The sequence below is a fragment of the Leopardus geoffroyi genome, chromosome A1 (assembly GCF_018350155.1).
Source record: "Leopardus geoffroyi isolate Oge1 chromosome A1, O.geoffroyi_Oge1_pat1.0, whole genome shotgun sequence".
NCBI classification, from domain to species: Eukaryota; Metazoa; Chordata; class Mammalia; order Carnivora; family Felidae; genus Leopardus; species Leopardus geoffroyi.
In genome coordinates this window covers 135,778,742-135,797,154 of record NC_059326.1, presented here as the reverse complement: position 1 = coordinate 135,797,154, position 18,413 = coordinate 135,778,742, and the positions used below count along the sequence as shown (strand labels likewise).

Genomic DNA, 18,413 nt, shown 5'->3' with positions numbered 1-18,413 from the left:
TTAACTGCTATCTCTCTCTACTTACTTTCTCAATGGAATGATAAATCATAATATTAGGGGCCAAGGAATTCTGGCTTTATCTTGGTAATGAATGAACTGTTTGGGGGAACTAAATGATCCTCAAATGTAAATTTCTGGTAAATTCTTTGTTTTTGTGGGTAGCAGAGCCAGCTGATCCACAAGACCCATTACTAGCACACAGATTACTATTCATCTTCAAATCTAAATGTGTGAGGGTTTCTTCTGCAAGCACCCAGAGGAATGAGCTTCTCAAAATGATGCATATAACTCACACTGAACTAAGAAAGATATTTAAGAAGGCAACTTTGCAGGGCATTTGGGTGGCTTAGTTGGTTAAGCGTCTGACTTCATCTCAGGTCATGATCTCATGGTTCGTAAATTCAAGTTTTGCATCGGGTGAGCTCGAGTCCAGCTTCAGGTAAAAACACGAGCTCTGCTTCAGGTGAGCTCTGCTTCTCTTTCCCTCTCTCTCACCCCGCTTCAGGTGACTCCCTTTCTCTCTCTTTCTCTGCCCCTTGTAGGAATGTCTCTTGCTCTCCTCTCTCTGTCCCTTGCTCTCTTGCGCCCCCTCTCTCTCAAAAACAAATAAACAACAAAACAGTAACTGGTGTATAGAAGCTATTTTCTGTGTTCAAGAAACTAAAAAGCTGTATTTTTGTGCCTTGGATTTACATTTCTTTAAATACGTATCACTTGAAAACAGTTGGGGTTGGAATATCTGGAACATAAGGAGGAAAAAACTCTCAGCTTCAGAAGAACTCCCCAATATTCCTTTGCCGTCATCATTCAGAAAGGCTAAACCCAACTTTATAGCTAAAGAAAAGTTTCTCATGCACCATCTTTGTCTCCACCAGGGTAGGAGATGATGTCTTGTTTTAAGATGGTCTCGGTTGAGAGGAATGCTATAGGACCAACATGTCTGCTTTGTTTGAAGAGAACTAAAATAATCTTCTCACACAAGGTTTAGTTATATAGTGCAGCTGCAGTGGCTGGTTTTACACATCTCTTAAAGTGTAATTTTAAACAGCCCCAAACTAAAAATGTCCCAGGACTACAAAAGTTCATCCTAACACATTTAGTTACTGCAGAGATATTACCATATTATGGCCTAACGAAGATTTTATTATAGTTGTATTTCAGAACATAGAAATGACCTATAATAAAACCTTCATTGTCCTAAATGAGAGATCGTCTCATCTCACATCAACATTAACAAAAGGTACATTGGGGAAGATGGCTTTTTTTCTTTAACTGGTTGGCTTGTAGGCTTTTTATTATAAGAATGGTGCTCCTCTTCGAGAATTATCGGTGGGAAGATAATCTTACCCAAGTTATAAGAATACTGATTACAATACTGTAATGTATACATCAATCCTAGACTTACCCTTAGAAGCAACTCTGCCAATATACAGCCGACAGCCCACATGTCCACACCTACACCATACATTCTAGCTCCAAATAGTAACTCGGGGGCCCGATACCACCTGAAGAACAAAAAGAAATATTGTAAGTTTTGTTTGTTTATTTATTTATTTATGAATGAGACAGAGAGAGAGCATGAACAGGTGAGGGACAGAGACAGAGGAATACACAGAATCTAAACCAGGCTCTAGGCCCTGAGCTGTCAGCACAGAGCCTGACACAGGGCTTGAACCCACAGAGCACGAGATCAAGACCTGAGCCAAGTCAGACGTTTAACCAACTGAACCGCCCAGGTACCCCAGAAATATTTTAATTTTAAAATGAATTTTAAAATAATTTAAAATGAAATTATTAAAGTATTTCTTGGAGAAAACTCCTCAGCGAAACATCATCCCACTGATGAAATTCATGTTTACAGATATAACTCAAGAAAAACTGGCTGTAAAACCAATCAGTTCCATACTGGAAATTAAACACATCCTTGGTCCATTCACTCTTCCACTCTTAGATGACTGACACCTTCTTTCTCCTGAAACTTTCAATACCATCTTTCCCCTAAGCCTATAATCCTACTTCCAACTTCACTGAAAAAAATTCAAGTAATGGGAAAAAAAGAATTATTTTTTCAAAAGAAAAAAAAATTTTCTACAGATTCACCTATAGTCATTTGTAATCACACAATCTGCCTTTCCATCTGTAACTACAGCTAAATCATCCCGGACTGTTTTTTTTGTTTTGTTTTGAAATGTTTATTTATTCTTTTTTTTTAATGTTTATTTTATTTTTGAGAGAGAGAGAGAGAGAGAGAGGCAGAACACGATCAGGGGAGGGGCAGAGAGAGGGAGGGAGACACAGAATCTGAAGCAGGCTCCAGGATCTGAGCTGTCAGCACAGAGCCCGACAAAAGGCTCGAATTCAAGAGCTGTGAGATCATGACCTGAGCCAAAACTGGACGCTCAATGAGCCACCCAGACGCCCCTATTCTGGACTATTTTAAAGCCAGTATCTCAACTGTGGGTACGAGAGACCTTGCTCTCTTGCTTATTTTTTTTTCTTCTTTTTTTAAACATTTATTTATTTTTGAGAGAGAGAGAGAGAGAACATGAGTGGGGAGGGGCAGAGAGAGAGGGAGACACAGAATCTGAAGCAGGCTCCAGGCTCCAAGCTGTCAGCACAGAGCCCAATGCAGGGCTCGAACTCACAAACTGTGAGATCATGACCTGAGCCGAAGTCAGCCGCTCGGCTGACTGAGCCACCCAGGAGCCCCTCTCTTGTTTATTTTAAAGAATACTGAAATCTCTCCATTTTCTCCCACATCAACATTTTCTTCTTCACTAGACTTTTACCAATAATGTACAAACAACATTATTTCTTCAGCCTGAAGAAATAAACTAAAAAACAAAGTAACAACAAAAAATTCTATGGGCCCTACCTCCTCCAATAGCTGTCTCCACATTCTCTAGTTATTCTGAAAAGCTATCTGTTCTTACAGTCTCCAATTCCTACTCTCTTATCCTTTCTTTTGTTTTTTTTTTTTTATGTTTTATTTACTTTTAAGAGAGAGAGTAAAAGAGGGGGAGAGGCAGAGAGGGAGGGAGACACAGAATCCACAAAGCAGGCTCCAGGCTCCAAGCTGTCAGCAGAGAGCCCAACGTGGGGCTCAAATCCACAAACAATGAGATCATGACCTGAGCCGAAGCCGAACACTTAACCAACTGAGCCACTCACACCCAGGCTGCCCCATACTTTCTTATCCTTTTAAACCCTTTCATGGAGGAAATTTCAGATCCTTACAACAGACTTGGAAATTAACAAATGACATCCTGACTAGAATTATAAAATCTGTCCCTATCTATTTCATTTGATTTTTTTTAGTTTTTATACATAAAAAGTATGAAACATGAGTACTAAAAACATGAAAACTCCAGTTATCAATGTACTGCTTTAGAGAATTTTTATTCATACTGAATGATTTAAAACATGAAATCACTTAATGACCTATAAAATAAACACAACCCCCCCCCCCCCCCCCAATCAGGTAAATATGTAAAAAAATAGCCACTACAGTTCCAGCCAACTTAACTAAAATGTAGAAGTGGTATAAATTAGTCCCAAAACTTGTTAGGTAAATGTCTGAAAACGGACTTAATCGAACTCCATTTGAAAAAAAGGCTGTATTTTTTTCATTGTGGTTCAACGTAAAGAGGTCAATGTTTTTAGTAAAATACCAACAATTCCTGAACTCTGCCGAGATATTTCAAAGAAGCCAAATGATGCTCATTTGTGATTAATATCCTACACAACAAGGGGCACCTAGCTGGCTCAGTCAGTAGAGATAGGACTTTCAATCTCAGGGTCATGAGTTCAAGCCCACGATGGGCCCACAGAGAACTTGTTTAAAAAAAAAAAAAAAAAAATCCCACACAACGTAAGTTTTCAGTGTTTTAAAAAATTCTTACCTGGTTACAACCTGATGTGTATATGCTCTATTGGGGCTCCCAAATGATTTGGCCAGGCCAAAATCTGCCAGTTTTAGAACTCCATTTTCATCCAGCAACAAGTTATTTGGTTTTAGATCCTGTACATGGAGGTTTTAAATAAACACATAAGCAGGGCACAAGAGAATATTATAACAATACACTTAGTTGGCTTAACTTTAAACTTTGCAATAACAGGGTAAACCCCAAATTGAAATAATAATCAATATTTTTCTCACTGATATAAAATCCTACCAAAGAAAAATTAAGATTGGTTATATTACTTTGGTGAGACCTTGGATCACTGAGCTTCAATTTACCTACAAGGTTGCTGTGAACAGCCTAGTGTTAATGACTATGAACTCAACAAAGAGTTGCTGCCATCTGAACTTTGGTAAATAAAAACATTATGCATTTGGAGAGGATGAGGAATATATCCTTCAAAATCTATACTATAAGGATATTAGCCATAACCTCAAAGGGATCCCAAGTTTAGGATATGAGGATTACTGACTACAAATTATATATTCTCAGCTATTTATCTAAACAGAATATCTAAGAACATCTACCTATTAGATTATCAGTCTTGTTTCAATAGCTGGATGTTTCTAACAATGACTCAACTATTTCAGAAATTTTATTACTTCATAGATTTTTAGAGTTCTTAGAAATTTTGTTTTTCTAAAAAAATTTTAGGATTGTATAATTTAATCCAGATTCTCACTGTATTTTTTTTTTCTGTCACAACAATACAGCACAAAGAACACTGGAGTTAACCCAAACATCTAGATTCTAATACTCTGTCAGTTACCAGCTACTGACCTTGAAAAAATACATATAACCTTGGTCAGGTGACTTAGCAATTTAGCTCTTCATCTATGAAAAAAATGAACTGGGCCTCTTCCATTTTTAAATTTCACATAGTATTTTAGAATCCTCATAGCACCACCTCCTGGAACAACTGAAGGGAACACAGAGGAAGAAGGTGGGATAAAATGGGGTCCAGCTATATTTTTAACAATTTACATATTCAGACCATTTATGTAATAATTGGCTACATAAACCTTGACTAAAATATAAAGAATCAATCACACTTGGTTAAAAACCTTACCCGATGTAGAATCCAATGTTGATGTAAATATTCTAACCCTTGAAGAGTCATCAACATGTAGGCTTTGATGTGTGATGGTGTCAGCACTAGACTATTATCCTTTATTATCACCTGCAAAGCCGGTATATAATACACAATTATTCCAAATAAATTATATCACATAAGATCATTTACAGACATAAAACCAATTTATCCATTCTACAGAACAATCTCAAGAAAGACTGCCTAACTCTCCTTAGGAAGCACTGTCAGAATTTCAAGTTACATGGTTAGGAAAAATATCTCTTCCGGTGCTTTCTCTCCTCCTGTTCTGTTTAAAAGGCACTAATAGTGAACATCTGTTGTTTTGCTTGCCCCAGGATGTACAGCCCCTTCTGATAACAGCATTCATCATTTGTTTGAATGTAAAACAGGACTGACCACTACCTGTGGCCTCTAGAGCTAGATACAAGACTCAGGCACAGGGAACCACCAAACTGAAGCCTGTTATCCAGGACACTGGTTTAGGGATGGACATGTGATCCTAGCCAAGCTAATTAAAGAGGCCAAGTACTTCTGCTAGAATGAAAAAGGACAAAGTACCTTCTCTTTCTTTAGAGATTAATATACTCTAAGGATCTGAGCATGAAGTGCCTGAGCCACTATATTGAGAAATTAGGCACTATATTAAGAAGGAAGGCAACAAAGTAGAAAATAGAGCTAAGTTAAAGTCCAAGACTGAGTTCTGATGGCATTATTTGTGAACTGTACTTAAAGACAGTTTACTCCTAGATTTTTAAGTTATACTAGCTAAAAATTCCCATTTTATTTTTTTAGAAATCAGATTTGGATAAAAGGTATCCAAACTGGCAAGAAGAAATAACTTTCATTGTTTGCAGATGACATAATACTATATATAGAAAACCCTAAAGATTCACAGTCTTTAAAGAACTACTAGAGAGCCTAAATGTCCATCAACTGATGAATGGATAAAGAAATTGTGGTTTATATACACAATGGAGTACTACATGGCAATGAGAAAGAACGAAATACGGCCCTTTGTAGCAACATGGATGGAACTGGAGAGTGTGATGCTAAGTGAAATAAGCCATACAGAGAAAGACAGATACCATATATTTTCACTCTTATGTGGATCCTGAGAAACTTAACAGAAACCCATGGGGGAGGGGAAGGAAAAAAAAAAAAAAAGAGGTTAGAGTGGGAGAGAGCGAAAGCATGAGAGACTCTTAAAAACTGAGAACAAACTGAGGGTTGATGGGGGGTGGGAGGGAGGGGCGGGTGGGTGATGGGTATTGAGGAGGGCACCTTTTGGGATGAGCACTGGGTGTTGTATGGAAACCAATTTGACAATAAATTTCATATATTGAAAAAAATAAAAATAAAAATAAAGAACTACTAGAACTGATAAGTGAATTCGGGAAAGTGGCAGGATACAAAATCAATATAGAGAAATCTGTTGCATATCTAAACACTAATATGGAAGTAGCAGAAAGAAAAATTAAGAGAACAATCCCATTTGCAAAAACAAAAAAACAAATCAGATTCAGGTAAAACATGCCCTTTTTGGTGCATAGTTCCATGAGTTTTAACAAACATATCCAGTTGTGTAATCACCACCATAATCAAGATAAGAGTTCTATAACCCTCACTCCCACCCCCAATTGCCTCAGGCCCCACTGTACCCAGTACTTCCCTCCACTCCAATCCTGGCCACAACTGATCCAATTTCTATTCCTTTAGTTTTGCCTTTGCCATAATATCACATAAATAGAATCATATAATACATAGCCTTTTGAACCTGGATTCTTTCATTTAGTACAATGCATTTGAGATTTCTCTATACTGTTGCTTAATTGAGTAATTTCTTTTTATTCCCGAACAGTATTCCATTATATAGATATACCACAGTTTGTTTATATATTCACTAGACAAAAGTGAGTACTGGATTGTTTCCAATTTGGGCAATAATGAATAAAGCTAAACATCTGTGTACCAACTGATTTCTGTGTAGACAAGTTTTTGTTTCTCTTGAATGCCTAGCAGTGGTATTGCGAGATCGTACTTTACGTGTGTATTTAACTGTTTAAGAAACTGCCAAACTATTTTCCAAACTGGCTGTACCATTTTGCATTCTCACCAGCAGCATATGAGACTTTCAGTTGTTCAACATCCCTGGATTGTCAATTTTTGAGATTCAATTAATATTAAGAAAAACCGTAACATTTTAATTTCTCAAAAACAAAAATTTGGCTTTCAAAAAGATGATATTCTGTAATAATATGGAAATTCTGAAAGACCTGATACTCATTTATCTAAAAATAATGTCAATAAAGTATAGGGAACTTGGTCAACAAAAATGCTTTGAAATCCAAATCTCTGTATCTAACACTGGGAATATGGCTAAATGACTCAAAAGATCTTTCACTTAAGAATACTGGGGCACCCGGGTGGCTTAGCCAATTAAGCGTCCAGCTTCGCTTCGGCTCAGGTCATGATCTCGAGGTCTGTGAGTTTGAGCCCTGTGTCGGATTCTGCACTGACAGTGTAGAGCCTGGAGCCTGCTTTGGATTCTGTGTATCCTTCTCTCTGCCCCTCCCCCACTCACTCTCTGTCTCTCTCTGTGTCTCAAAAATAAATAAACATTAAAAGAAAAAAAAAAAAGAGTACATTCACATTTAGGGGTGCCTGGGTGGCTTAGTCAATTAAGCGTCTGATTTCTGATTGTGACTTAGGTCATGATCTCACAGTTGTGAGACTGAGCCCCGAGTAGAGCTTTCAGCTGGCTCTGGAGCCCACTTGAGATTCTCTATCCTCCTCTCCATCTGACTCTACCCTGTGTGCTCAAACACAAATGCTCTCTTTCTCTCTGTCATTCTGGTGGGGGCGGGGGAGTACATTCACATTTCAACAAAATTAAGCATTCCTTTGACTAACAGTATCTTTAAACATAGAAAATAAACATTCAGGTTCTCTTTTGATTTAGAGAGAAAAAAATTTCTCTACGAATCTTAATCTTACCTCCAGATCAGTTTCCATAAAATCAAAGACAAGGCTAATATTAGATTTATGTCCAAACGCATCAAGGAGCTGCAAAGGAGTATTAAAAAAAAAAGATCAAAATCTGATTCTCTATTAAATACTTGAAAATTATACCAACCGAAGTAATTTCAAAAAATTTAAACTAGCACTGGACTGCTGATATTTCCCTGTTAAATTTGAATTATTTTATTAAATTTGACATTTATCCTTTTTCCCCCCTAGGAATTAGTACTTTGAAGCACAAAAATACTAAACTTTAATATTTTTAAAAAGTCACTAGGAGTCCCTGCGTGGCTCAGTTGGTTAAGTGTCTGATTCCTGATTTCAGCTCAGATCATGATTTCAGGGTCATGAGATCCAGTCTCGCATCAGGTTCTGTGCCGAGCATGGAGCCTGCTTGAGAATGTCTATCTACCCCTCTGCTGCTCACGTGCTCTCTCTCTCTCAAATAAATAAACATTTTTTTAAAAAGTCATTAACTACTTAAATTCTCCTCCAAAATTTTCAGTTATAATTAAGAAATCATTGGCGCCTGGGTGGCACAGTCGGTTAAGCGTCCGACTTCAGCCAGGTCACCATCTCGCGGTCCGTGAGTTCAAGCCCCGCGTCGGGCTCTGGGCTGATGGCTCGGAGCCTGGAGCCTGTTTCCGATTCTGTGTCTCCCTCTCTCTCTGCACCTCCCCCATTCATGCTCTGTCTCTCTCTGTCCCAAAAATAAATAAACGTTGAAAAAAAAAATTTTTTTAAAGAAATCATTAATGAAAATCTCACCTCAGTCTCTAATTCAGAAAAATTACCATGCTCAGTATTTAAGAAAATCCTATAAATAGCAGTGGCAGCTATCATTCATTATATGCCATCTCTATGCCAGGCACTATTTTCCAGGTACTTTGCACACATTCAATAAATTAACTAGTCTCGCAACAACCCTATGAGGTAGAAATTATGGCACAGAGTCGTAGGGAGCTTACTCAAGCTTCTGCATGTTAGAGCTCTCTAGGCTTCAAAATAATTTTTGACAAAATTAAATTTATTTCATCAGTTTTACGGTTTTAAAGACACTGCCTCCAGTTCAATTAGAACAAAAAATACATTTCGGCATGATAAACTGTTAAGCTTTTTTACAAGGCTCACCTAAAACAACTCATCTTGCTGAGCCTTCAATCAACAACTACCACATTCAGAAATGGCAGGGTCCCATATCCCAGAAACAACGTAGATCATACTCACACCAATTATATTTGGATGACTTAGCTCCTGTAATAATTTTATCTCTCTTAAGGCTGTTCTATTTATACCTATATAAAAAAGCAGAGCAAAATGTGAAAAGCAATTCTGAAGCCTCATATCTTCTTACAAACATATTTTTTGGGGAAAAGTTAGTCTTTCGGGGAATAGATATGCATATTCTACAGAAAAATAAGGGCTACTTTGCCAATTTTTATGACATCTGGTTTTCTTTTATACTGCTTTATTTTGAAACTAGCTTCACACAGACTATGATAAATGATGACAAAAAGTATTCACTTTGCAGCATATCACTTTAGAAGACTGCTGGAATAACAGGTGTCGGCTTGTAACATGAAGGCAATATGTCAAGAGCTTCCTCCTTCTTACGTTACAAATATTAGCAACAGATTCTTGATGGTAACAGCAAAACAGTGGTAAGACAGTATCTTTCCCAAAACAGAAGATAGAACCCCTAATTTAAAATAAGATCTGGTACTAGCTGTTAAATAGATGATGGATCCTTTTTATAAAAACTGACTAAATAAGATTTAACACTATAGCACACAAGGGTGTGGAAGGGATAAAGATATTTTCCTCCATACATTTATTCCAGAGTGAGTTTTCTGTACTTCTATGAAGCTATATCCTGAATTTTTAAAGTAATTAAAAGCTAAGATAAAGAATAAACTGCTTACAACAACACGTTAAACAGTAATGAAGAGGGGCGCCTGGGTGGCGCAGTCGGTTGAGCGTCCGACTTCAGCCAGGTCACGATCTCGCGGTCCGTGAGTTCGAGCCCCGCGTCAGGCTCTGGGCTGATGGCTCAGAGCCTGGAGCCTGTTTCCGATTCTGTGTCTCCCTCTCTCTCTGCCCCTCCCCCGTTCATGCTCTGTCTCTCTCTGTCCCAAAAATAAATAAACGTTGAAAAAAAAAAAAAAAAAAAAAAAAAACAGTAATGAAGACTGCAAGACAAGCCACTGATAAATAACTTTGCGATGTTCCATTTACTCAGATGACTTGAGTGACTTACATGACTCTTAACAACCAAATGATGGATATCACCGATATCCTGTCTCTATGCTGAGTCTACTCTTCTAGCACCCTGCAAAAACTCTACCCAGAGCCACTTAGAACGCTAATACTTGAACTTCCTCAGTGAGAAGAAAAACTTATCCTGTTTGGTCAGATTACATTAAATACTCACCATCTTTAGCTTCTGATCTATGTCCAAGTTTAATCTGGTAGAGGGGGAAAAAAAAACAAACACTAAAAATGTGTTAAATTATTTTAGACTTCATGCATAAAATACAAACACTTCAAATATACAGCCACAGTAAAAATATGTAGCAACTTACATGTAGCTAGTAAGCAAGAAGAGAGTCGAAATCACGAATTTGAAAAGCAAAATTAACAGTATACGAAAGGATCAAGTACCTACCACTCCTCACTCTTTAAGTTTTTAAGTTATACATTCAAATAATGGACTTAAGAAAATAAATGTCTCCTGTATCTTTGCAAGATTAAATGTGGAAAAGTAACTGAGGGCATCCTGATTAACAAACAAAAATAGCAATTCAAGGTAGCCTATTTGGGAGGAAATACGTAACATATAAACATAAAATAACATGTTTTAAAAAAATGTTTATGTATTTTTTTTGAGACAGAGGGCGCACGCAAGTGGGGGAGGGGCAGAGAGAGGAAGACAAAGGATTCAAAGGCTGTTACGTGCTGACAGCAGTGAGCCCAATATAGGGCGCAAACTCAAGATGCACGAGACCATGACCTGCCATGACCTGCGCCGAAGTCGGATGCTCAACCAACCAAATAAGCAACCCTGGCGCCTCTAAAGTAACATGTTTATTAATATGCCCAATAATATGCTCTTAGGGAACACAGTTTCTAAAAAGCAAAATTACAAATTAGGAATACAAAAAATGGTTTAACTGTTGTTACCATTAATAAGTGTAACAATAAAGAAATAAGTATAACAAATTGCATGAATAGGTTCAGGCTTACACCAGTCTCTTACTCACTGCTTTGTACAATGACTAAATGCAATCAAGAATACTAAAAAACAAAACAAAACAAAATAAAAAAGAACAACTACTTCTGAAAAAGCTATTGTACCTAAAAAACTAAATACAAACTGATTGCGGCCACTGTGGAAAACAGTACAGAAGTTCCTCAAAAAATTAAAAATACAATTACCACAGGATCCAGTAATTTCACTACTGGGTATTTACCTACCTAAAGAATATGAAAACACTAATTCAAAAAGATATATGCACCCCTGTGTTAACTGCAACATTATTTACAAAAGCCCAACTACAGAAGCAACTCAAGTGCCCAAGTGTCCATCTATAGATGAATAATAAAGATGTGGTACATATATTCACAATAGACTATTACTCGGCCACAAAAAAGAAAAGAATGAAATCTTGCCATTTACAACAACATGCATGGATCTAGAGGCTATAACACTAAGTGAAATAAGTAAGAGAAAGACAAATACCATATGATTTCTCTCAAACGTGGAATTTAAGAAGCAAAACAAACTCAAATAAAAAAGGAGACAAACCAAGAAAAAGACTCTTAACTACAGAGAACAAAGAGAGAAGGTAGGGAGAATGGGTAAAATAGGTTAAGGGGATTAAGAGTACACTTATGATAAACCGTGAGTTACGTATAGAATTGTTGAGTCACTATATTGTACATCAGAAACTAATGCAACACTGTATGTTAGCTATACTGGAATTAAAAAAATAAGATTCCTGATAACGATAAAATATATAGATAAGGGGCGCCTGGGTGGCGCAGTCGGTTAAGCGTCCGACTTCAGCCAGGTCGCTATCTCGCGGTCTGTGAGTTCCAGCCCCGCGTCAGGTTCTGGGCTGATGGCTCAGAGCCTGGAGGCTGTTTCCGATTCTTTGTCTCCCTCTCTCTCTGCCCCTCCCCCGTTCATGCTCTGTCTCTCTCTGTCCCAAAAAAAATAAATAAACGTTGAAAAAAAAAAATTAAAAAAAAAATACAGATAAAAAGACATGGAAAGACATCTCCCTATAATACTACAGACACAACTTTTTACATAAAGATAGACTAGTATAGCATCAAAAAATATAAGGCACTTCAGGAATAAATCTAACAGATGTGCTAAGCCTTCCAAAACTAAATTATAAAAGAACATTAAAACATGCTTAAAAATGAGATCAAAATAAACAAATGCCACATTCATGGACAGCAAAACTCAGTACTATCATAAATATACCAAATACATAAATTTTCTTTAAGTTCAATGCAACCAAATCCAAATCTCAACAGCATTTTTTAAAGAACAGTGACAGGGGCACCTGGGTGTCTCAGTCGTTTAAGTGTCTGACTTCAGCTCAGGTCATGAACTCACAGCTCATGAGTTCAAGCCCCACATCGGGCTCTGTGCTGACACCTCAGAGCCTGGAGCCTGCTTCGGATTCTGTCTCCCTCTCTCTCTGTTCCACCTCCGCTGGAGCTCTGCTTCTCTCTCTCTCTCTCCCAAAAATAAATAAAGATTACAAAAATTTGAAAGAAAGAAAGAAAGAAAGAAAGAAAGAAAGAAAGAAAGAAAGAAAGAAAGAAAGAGGACAAATTGATTCTAAATTCTACATGGAATATTAAGGAGCTAAGAACAATTTTAAAAATTATTAATTTTCTGAATTAAAAAAAATTTTAATTTATTTTTGAGAGAAAGAGACAGAGCAAGCAAGGGAGGGACAGAGAGAGAGGGAGACACAGAATCTGAAACAGGCTCCAGGCTCTGAGGTGTCAGCACAGAGATGGACGTGGGGCTTGAACTCATGAACCATGAGATCACGACCGGAGCCAAAGTCTGACACTTAACCGACTGAGCCAGGAAGGTGCCCCCAAAATTATTACATTTTCCAACCACAGTAAAAATATATTAGTTTCATGAAGTCATCTACTTCATCACCCAGATTAAACAATTATCAGTATTTTGCCACACTTATTTCATTATTATTATTTTTAAAATGTTTACTTACTTTTTTTAATGTTTGAGAGAGAGACAAAGCACGAGTGGTAGAGGGGCACAGATAGAGGGAGAAAGAATCCGAAGCAGGCTCCAGGCTCCGAGCATTCAGCACAGAGCCCAATGCCAGGCTCAAACTCAAGAACCTCAACATCACGACTTGAAGCCAAAGTCAGAGACTCAACCAACTGAGCCACCCAGGTGCCTCAATGTTTATTTGTGAGAAAGAGAGAGAGAGTATGCTAGCGCATGCAGGTGGTGGAAGGGCAGAGAGAGGGAAACAGCAGATTCCAAACAGGCTCCATGCTGACAGCAGAGAGCCCAACATGGGGCTCGAACTCGCCAACCATGAGATCATGATCTCAACCAAGTTGGATGCTCAACCTACTGAGCCACTCAGGTGACCCTCACTTACTACATCATTAATCTCTGCCCCCCTTTCTGTTGGCTAAAATGTTTTATAACAAACCTCACATTTCATGTCATTTCATCCCCATGTACTTAAGTAGGCACTTCTAAAATATGGACATTTTCTTACATATGCAAAATGCTATTTCATACCTACAAAATTATTTTTTTTTTTAATTTTTTTTTTTAACATTTATTTATTTTTGAGACAGAGAGAGACAGAGCATGAACGGGGGGAGGGCCAGAGACAGAGGGAGACACAGAATCCGAAGCAGGCTCCAGGCTCCGAGCTGTCAGCCCAGAGCCCGATGCGGGGCTCGAACTCACGGACCGTGAGATCGTGACCTGAGCGAAGTCGGACGCTCAACCGACTGAGCCACCCAGGCGCCCCCCTACAAAATTATTAATAATGCCTCAGCACCATGTAATATCTAACTCATATCAAATTCTGATCGTCAGAAATTTCCCAAATGGCAGATAAAGTAAACAAGGTAATTTTGAAGAAAAACAGGTATGTGCAACTTACCAGATTTCAAGCCTTTTTATAAGGCAGTAATAATTAAAGACACTATAGTACTTGAGCAAGGATGGAAAAAAATCAATCAATGGAAAAAAAGTACGGTGCCCGGAAACAGATCCAAGTATATAATGGAACATGGCATTACAACTAAATGCAGAACTTCGTGTTACAACTCACCAGGAAAAGGACAGACTATCAATTATGCTGGGTCAGCAAGGAAAAAAATACTGGATCCTCATATTACACAAAATAGAAAAATTAACTCCAGATGGAACAAAGACCTAAGTGTGAAAAGCAGTATTTTAAAATATTTAGTAAATAGAATCCTTTACAAACTGGAGGTTGGCAAGCATACAAGATGGAAACCCATGAAGGAAAAAAATGGACAAATTCAACCAGAACAGAATTCTAAATTTCTGTGCTTCAGAAGATACCATATATAAACTAAAAGTCTAGTCAAAGACTGGGAGATGATATCTGTAGTTCGTATTTTTGACAAAGGGTCAATACCCAGAATATATAAAGAATTCCACCAAATCAACAGGAAGGAAAAAATGTAAGCAAGCTAACAGAAAAACTCATAGGAGAAAGTCTAAAAAGTTAATAAATCTAAGGATGATCTAACTGGTAATCAGAGAAATTGAAACAATTATTTTAAACAATTAATTTAAACAATCATATACTATTTCTGATGCAGGTAATTGACAAATGTTGTAAAATCTGACAATACAAATATGATAAGAATGTGGGGAGGAGGTCAAACTAGTCTAACCACTTTGAAGAGCAATCTAACAATATGTGGTGAGGCTGATGCTATATATTCCCTAAAAGAATAATTCATAGTTGGCTTCAAATAAGGATATATTCTCTAAAGAAACTCACATGAATAGGAATGTCTATAGGGCTATTTTAAGGGAAAACATAAAGACAACAAAACAGCCTAAATGTTTATCAACAAGAATTTGGATGGGCAAATTTTACTGTAGTCATATGATGAAATCTAATCACCAATGATCATAAATAAACCAGATCTACAGTATCCATGTAGAAGATTTCAGAAATAATGCTGAATCAGAAAAACAAACTGCAAAAGAAAATTTATATATGGGGGTTTAGGCAGGCAGGCAGCCAGCCAGCAAGTAAACAAAATACTCCAAAAGGCCACTAATACAGGATTGGTTAAATAAATTGGGAAACATAAATTCAGTATGATCTGTTTAAAAAGATGAGGTAGAGACCAATGCTATTTTATAAATTTCAGTAGAAATTAAATATTCCACTTACCTCTATGACATCTTAAAAGTCCAAGATAACAATAGGTGAAAGAATACAGAATATTCATTTTTTGTAAAATTAAGCACAAATGTTAGTAAATGAACTGGTAAAAATTTTGAGTGTTGGGAGGGGAAGGTCCAAAACATCAAATCTATAGCAGAAAGAATGCCTAAAACGAGGTTGGGGGGGTGGGGTCTCAAGAAATAATGATGTAAGCAAATTATTTAATGAAACAGAAATAAGTAAATACCAGAAAGGGGTGCCTGGCTGGCTCAATAGGTGGAACATGTGACTCTTGATCTCAGGGTTGTGAGTTCAAGCCCTAAGTTCGGTGTAGAGATTGGTTAAAAAGAAGCGAATTTTGGGGCCCCCGGGTGGCTCGGTTGGTTAAGCATCCAACTTTGGCTCAGGTCATGATCTCGTGGTTTGTGGGTTTGAGCCCCGCGTCAGGCTCTGGGCTGACAGCTCAGAGCCTGGAGCCTGATTTGGATTTTGTGTCTCACTCTCTCTCTGCCCCTCCCCTACTTGCACTCTGTCTCTCTCACTCTCTTTTATCAAAAATAAATAAACATTAAAAAAAAAAAAAAGTAAATACCATAGGCAAATTATAGGAGTTGAACGTGATTGCTCCAAGGAGTGAAAAACAGGGCTAGAAGAGTCAAGCACCTTAAAAAGCCTTGGCCTTTTATTTTAAAACCACAAAGATGTATTACTGGAAATAAAAATTAAATGTAAAGGAGCACCTGGCTGGTTCAGTAGGAAAAGCATGTAACTCCTGATCCTGGGATGGTGAGTCAAGCCTTATACTTACTGGGTGGCAGAAATTACTTAAACATAATTTAAAAAAATAAATGTACGGGGCACCTGGGTGGCCCAGTCGGTTGAGCATCTGACTCTTGATTTTGGCTCAGGTCTTTATCCTGATGTAGTGGAATCGAGTCCTGCATCGGGCTCCACACTGAGAGTGGAGCCTGCATAAGACATTTTCTCTCTCTCCCACTGCCCCTCTCCCTTGCTCTCTCTCTCTCTCAAAATTAAAGAAATAATAATAAATAAATAAAAGAAGATTCCACTGTGAGTCACCGTCAAGGGGTAAAAGTCTATCAAAGAGAAACAGGATGGATTTTAAATCCTAACTTATGTTAAAAACAAGCAAAAAAAACCCCAAACGAAACAAACCCCACTAGGATTTTCAGACAACTACAAAACTCAATATACTAACACTGAAGGAATTATATCAGTCTGGTTAATCATTTTTATTTTTTATTTACAGTTTTTAATGTCTTATTTTGAGAGAGAGCATGTATGCGTGAGCATGGGAGCATGAGAGAGAGAGAGAGAGAGAGAGAAAGAGAGAGAGAGAGAGAGACGATCCAAAGCAGGCTCTGCACTGACAGCACAGAGCCCAATGCCGGGCTCAAACTCACAAAGTGCAAGATCATGACCTGAGCTGAAGTTGGACGCTTAACTGACTGAGCCACCCAGGCACCCCAGGTTAATACATTTTTAATAAATGTCTACAAAACTACTGGCCACAGACCAAAGTATTATTTGAGTGGAAGTAGACACACAATAAGTTGAGAGATAAGAGGACTTCAGATTTTGATAAATGTTATGAAGATAACGGAGAAATATGGCAAAGAAGACAAGGGTGACCAGTGAAGGCCTCTATGTGGAACAGACATGTGAGTGAGTTTTCAAGATTAGGAATCAGTCATGCCAAGTTTTAGAGGAAAAATATGCTAACCAGAAGGCAGCATATGATGCTGCAATGATCCTGGGAACGAACTGAATTTAATGTGTTCAAGGGACAGAAAGGTCAGGGGGGCTAGAATATAGTGAACCACGGGTAGAAATAAAAACATAACTTTAGAAAGGGTCAGAATAGATTAGGCTTTTACACAGGAGTAGCTACAATGCTGGATTACAGCACATAAATTGGGAAATGAAGCGGAAGAGAAGCCAGAAAAAGTGAAAAGACAAAAATAGCAAAAATAACTGTGCAAAGGGAGATAGGAAGTCAGGTATAAATATGCTTCAAAGGAGTTAGGAATTTTGAAGGAGAAACAGATTCAAACAGCAACAGGAACAATAAGAAGGTGGAGATCACCTCCCCCAACAGGCCCTGAAATGTGACAACAGCCTCTCTTTCAGAGGGTTACTGATTTCAGTAGCACAGGAAAGAACATGCAACCTGGCATCAAAACACCTGGATTGAAATTCTAGTTTTATCAGTTAGGATCTGTGTCAGCTTGACGAGTTACTTAATCTTTCTTAGCTCAAGTATCTCAAGTATTATATAGGGATACTTTATTTCACATGGCTATTTTGAAGACTAAAAGAAAAAACGTAAGTGAAAGTGCCTGACATGCAGAAAATAAGCTAAATATGACTGAAGTTTCTTGAATGAATCCAAGTCAAAAAGCTACAAAAATAATTTTTTAAAATGATAATGATAATGCTGGTAAAAGCCTTACATGGAAAATCTGTACACAGAAAATACACAGGAGGGGCGCCTGGCGTGGGGGCCGGAGGGGGAGGGCGATTCAGACCATTAAGCTGTAGGACTTGATTGTGGCTCAGGTCATGATCACACGCTTTGTGAGTTCGAATGTGCTGACAGTACAGAGTTTACTTGAGATTCTTTTTCTCCCTCTCTCTGCCCCTCCTCCCCCTCTCAAAATAAACTTAATAAAAAGAAAGAAAGAAAATACAGACGATGCACAAAATGGATGCAGGTGTGGCAGAAACGGTGACATGGGAAGATAAGGATATTAAAATAGTTCTAAGGACCCAACATTTGAGTCCTTGTCCCCCTTACCCACGTATGAGTTTAAAAAGCAAACGTAACATACAGCTTCCCCTTTATTTCAACTAATGGAACAACAA

The 18,413-nt window shown here is 37.8% G+C and overlaps 1 protein-coding gene across 9 annotated transcripts in view; it reads right to left on the bottom strand.

The window, feature by feature from the left end:
• Nucleotides 1-18,413, bottom strand: part of CDK7 (cyclin dependent kinase 7) — a 62,496-nt gene that overhangs the window by 43,295 nt on the left and 788 nt on the right. For 7 of the 9 annotated variants that reach the window (XM_045446268.1, XM_045446273.1, XM_045446225.1 and 4 more), the window contains exons 3-8: nucleotides 10,505-10,538; nucleotides 9,301-9,368; nucleotides 8,050-8,118; nucleotides 5,032-5,142; nucleotides 3,903-4,021; nucleotides 1,406-1,505 (exon numbers count right to left, since the gene is read on the bottom strand). In XM_045446268.1, coding sequence (XP_045302224.1) covers nucleotides 1,406-1,505; nucleotides 3,903-4,021; nucleotides 5,032-5,142; nucleotides 8,050-8,118; nucleotides 9,301-9,368; nucleotides 10,505-10,538 — 501 coding nt within the window. Of the gene's footprint in view, nucleotides 1-1,405; nucleotides 1,506-3,902; nucleotides 4,022-5,031; nucleotides 5,143-8,049; nucleotides 8,119-9,300; nucleotides 9,369-10,504; nucleotides 10,567-18,413 lie in introns of all 9 variants that reach the window. The other 2 variants (XM_045446232.1, XM_045446283.1) reach the window with 2 other exon arrangements.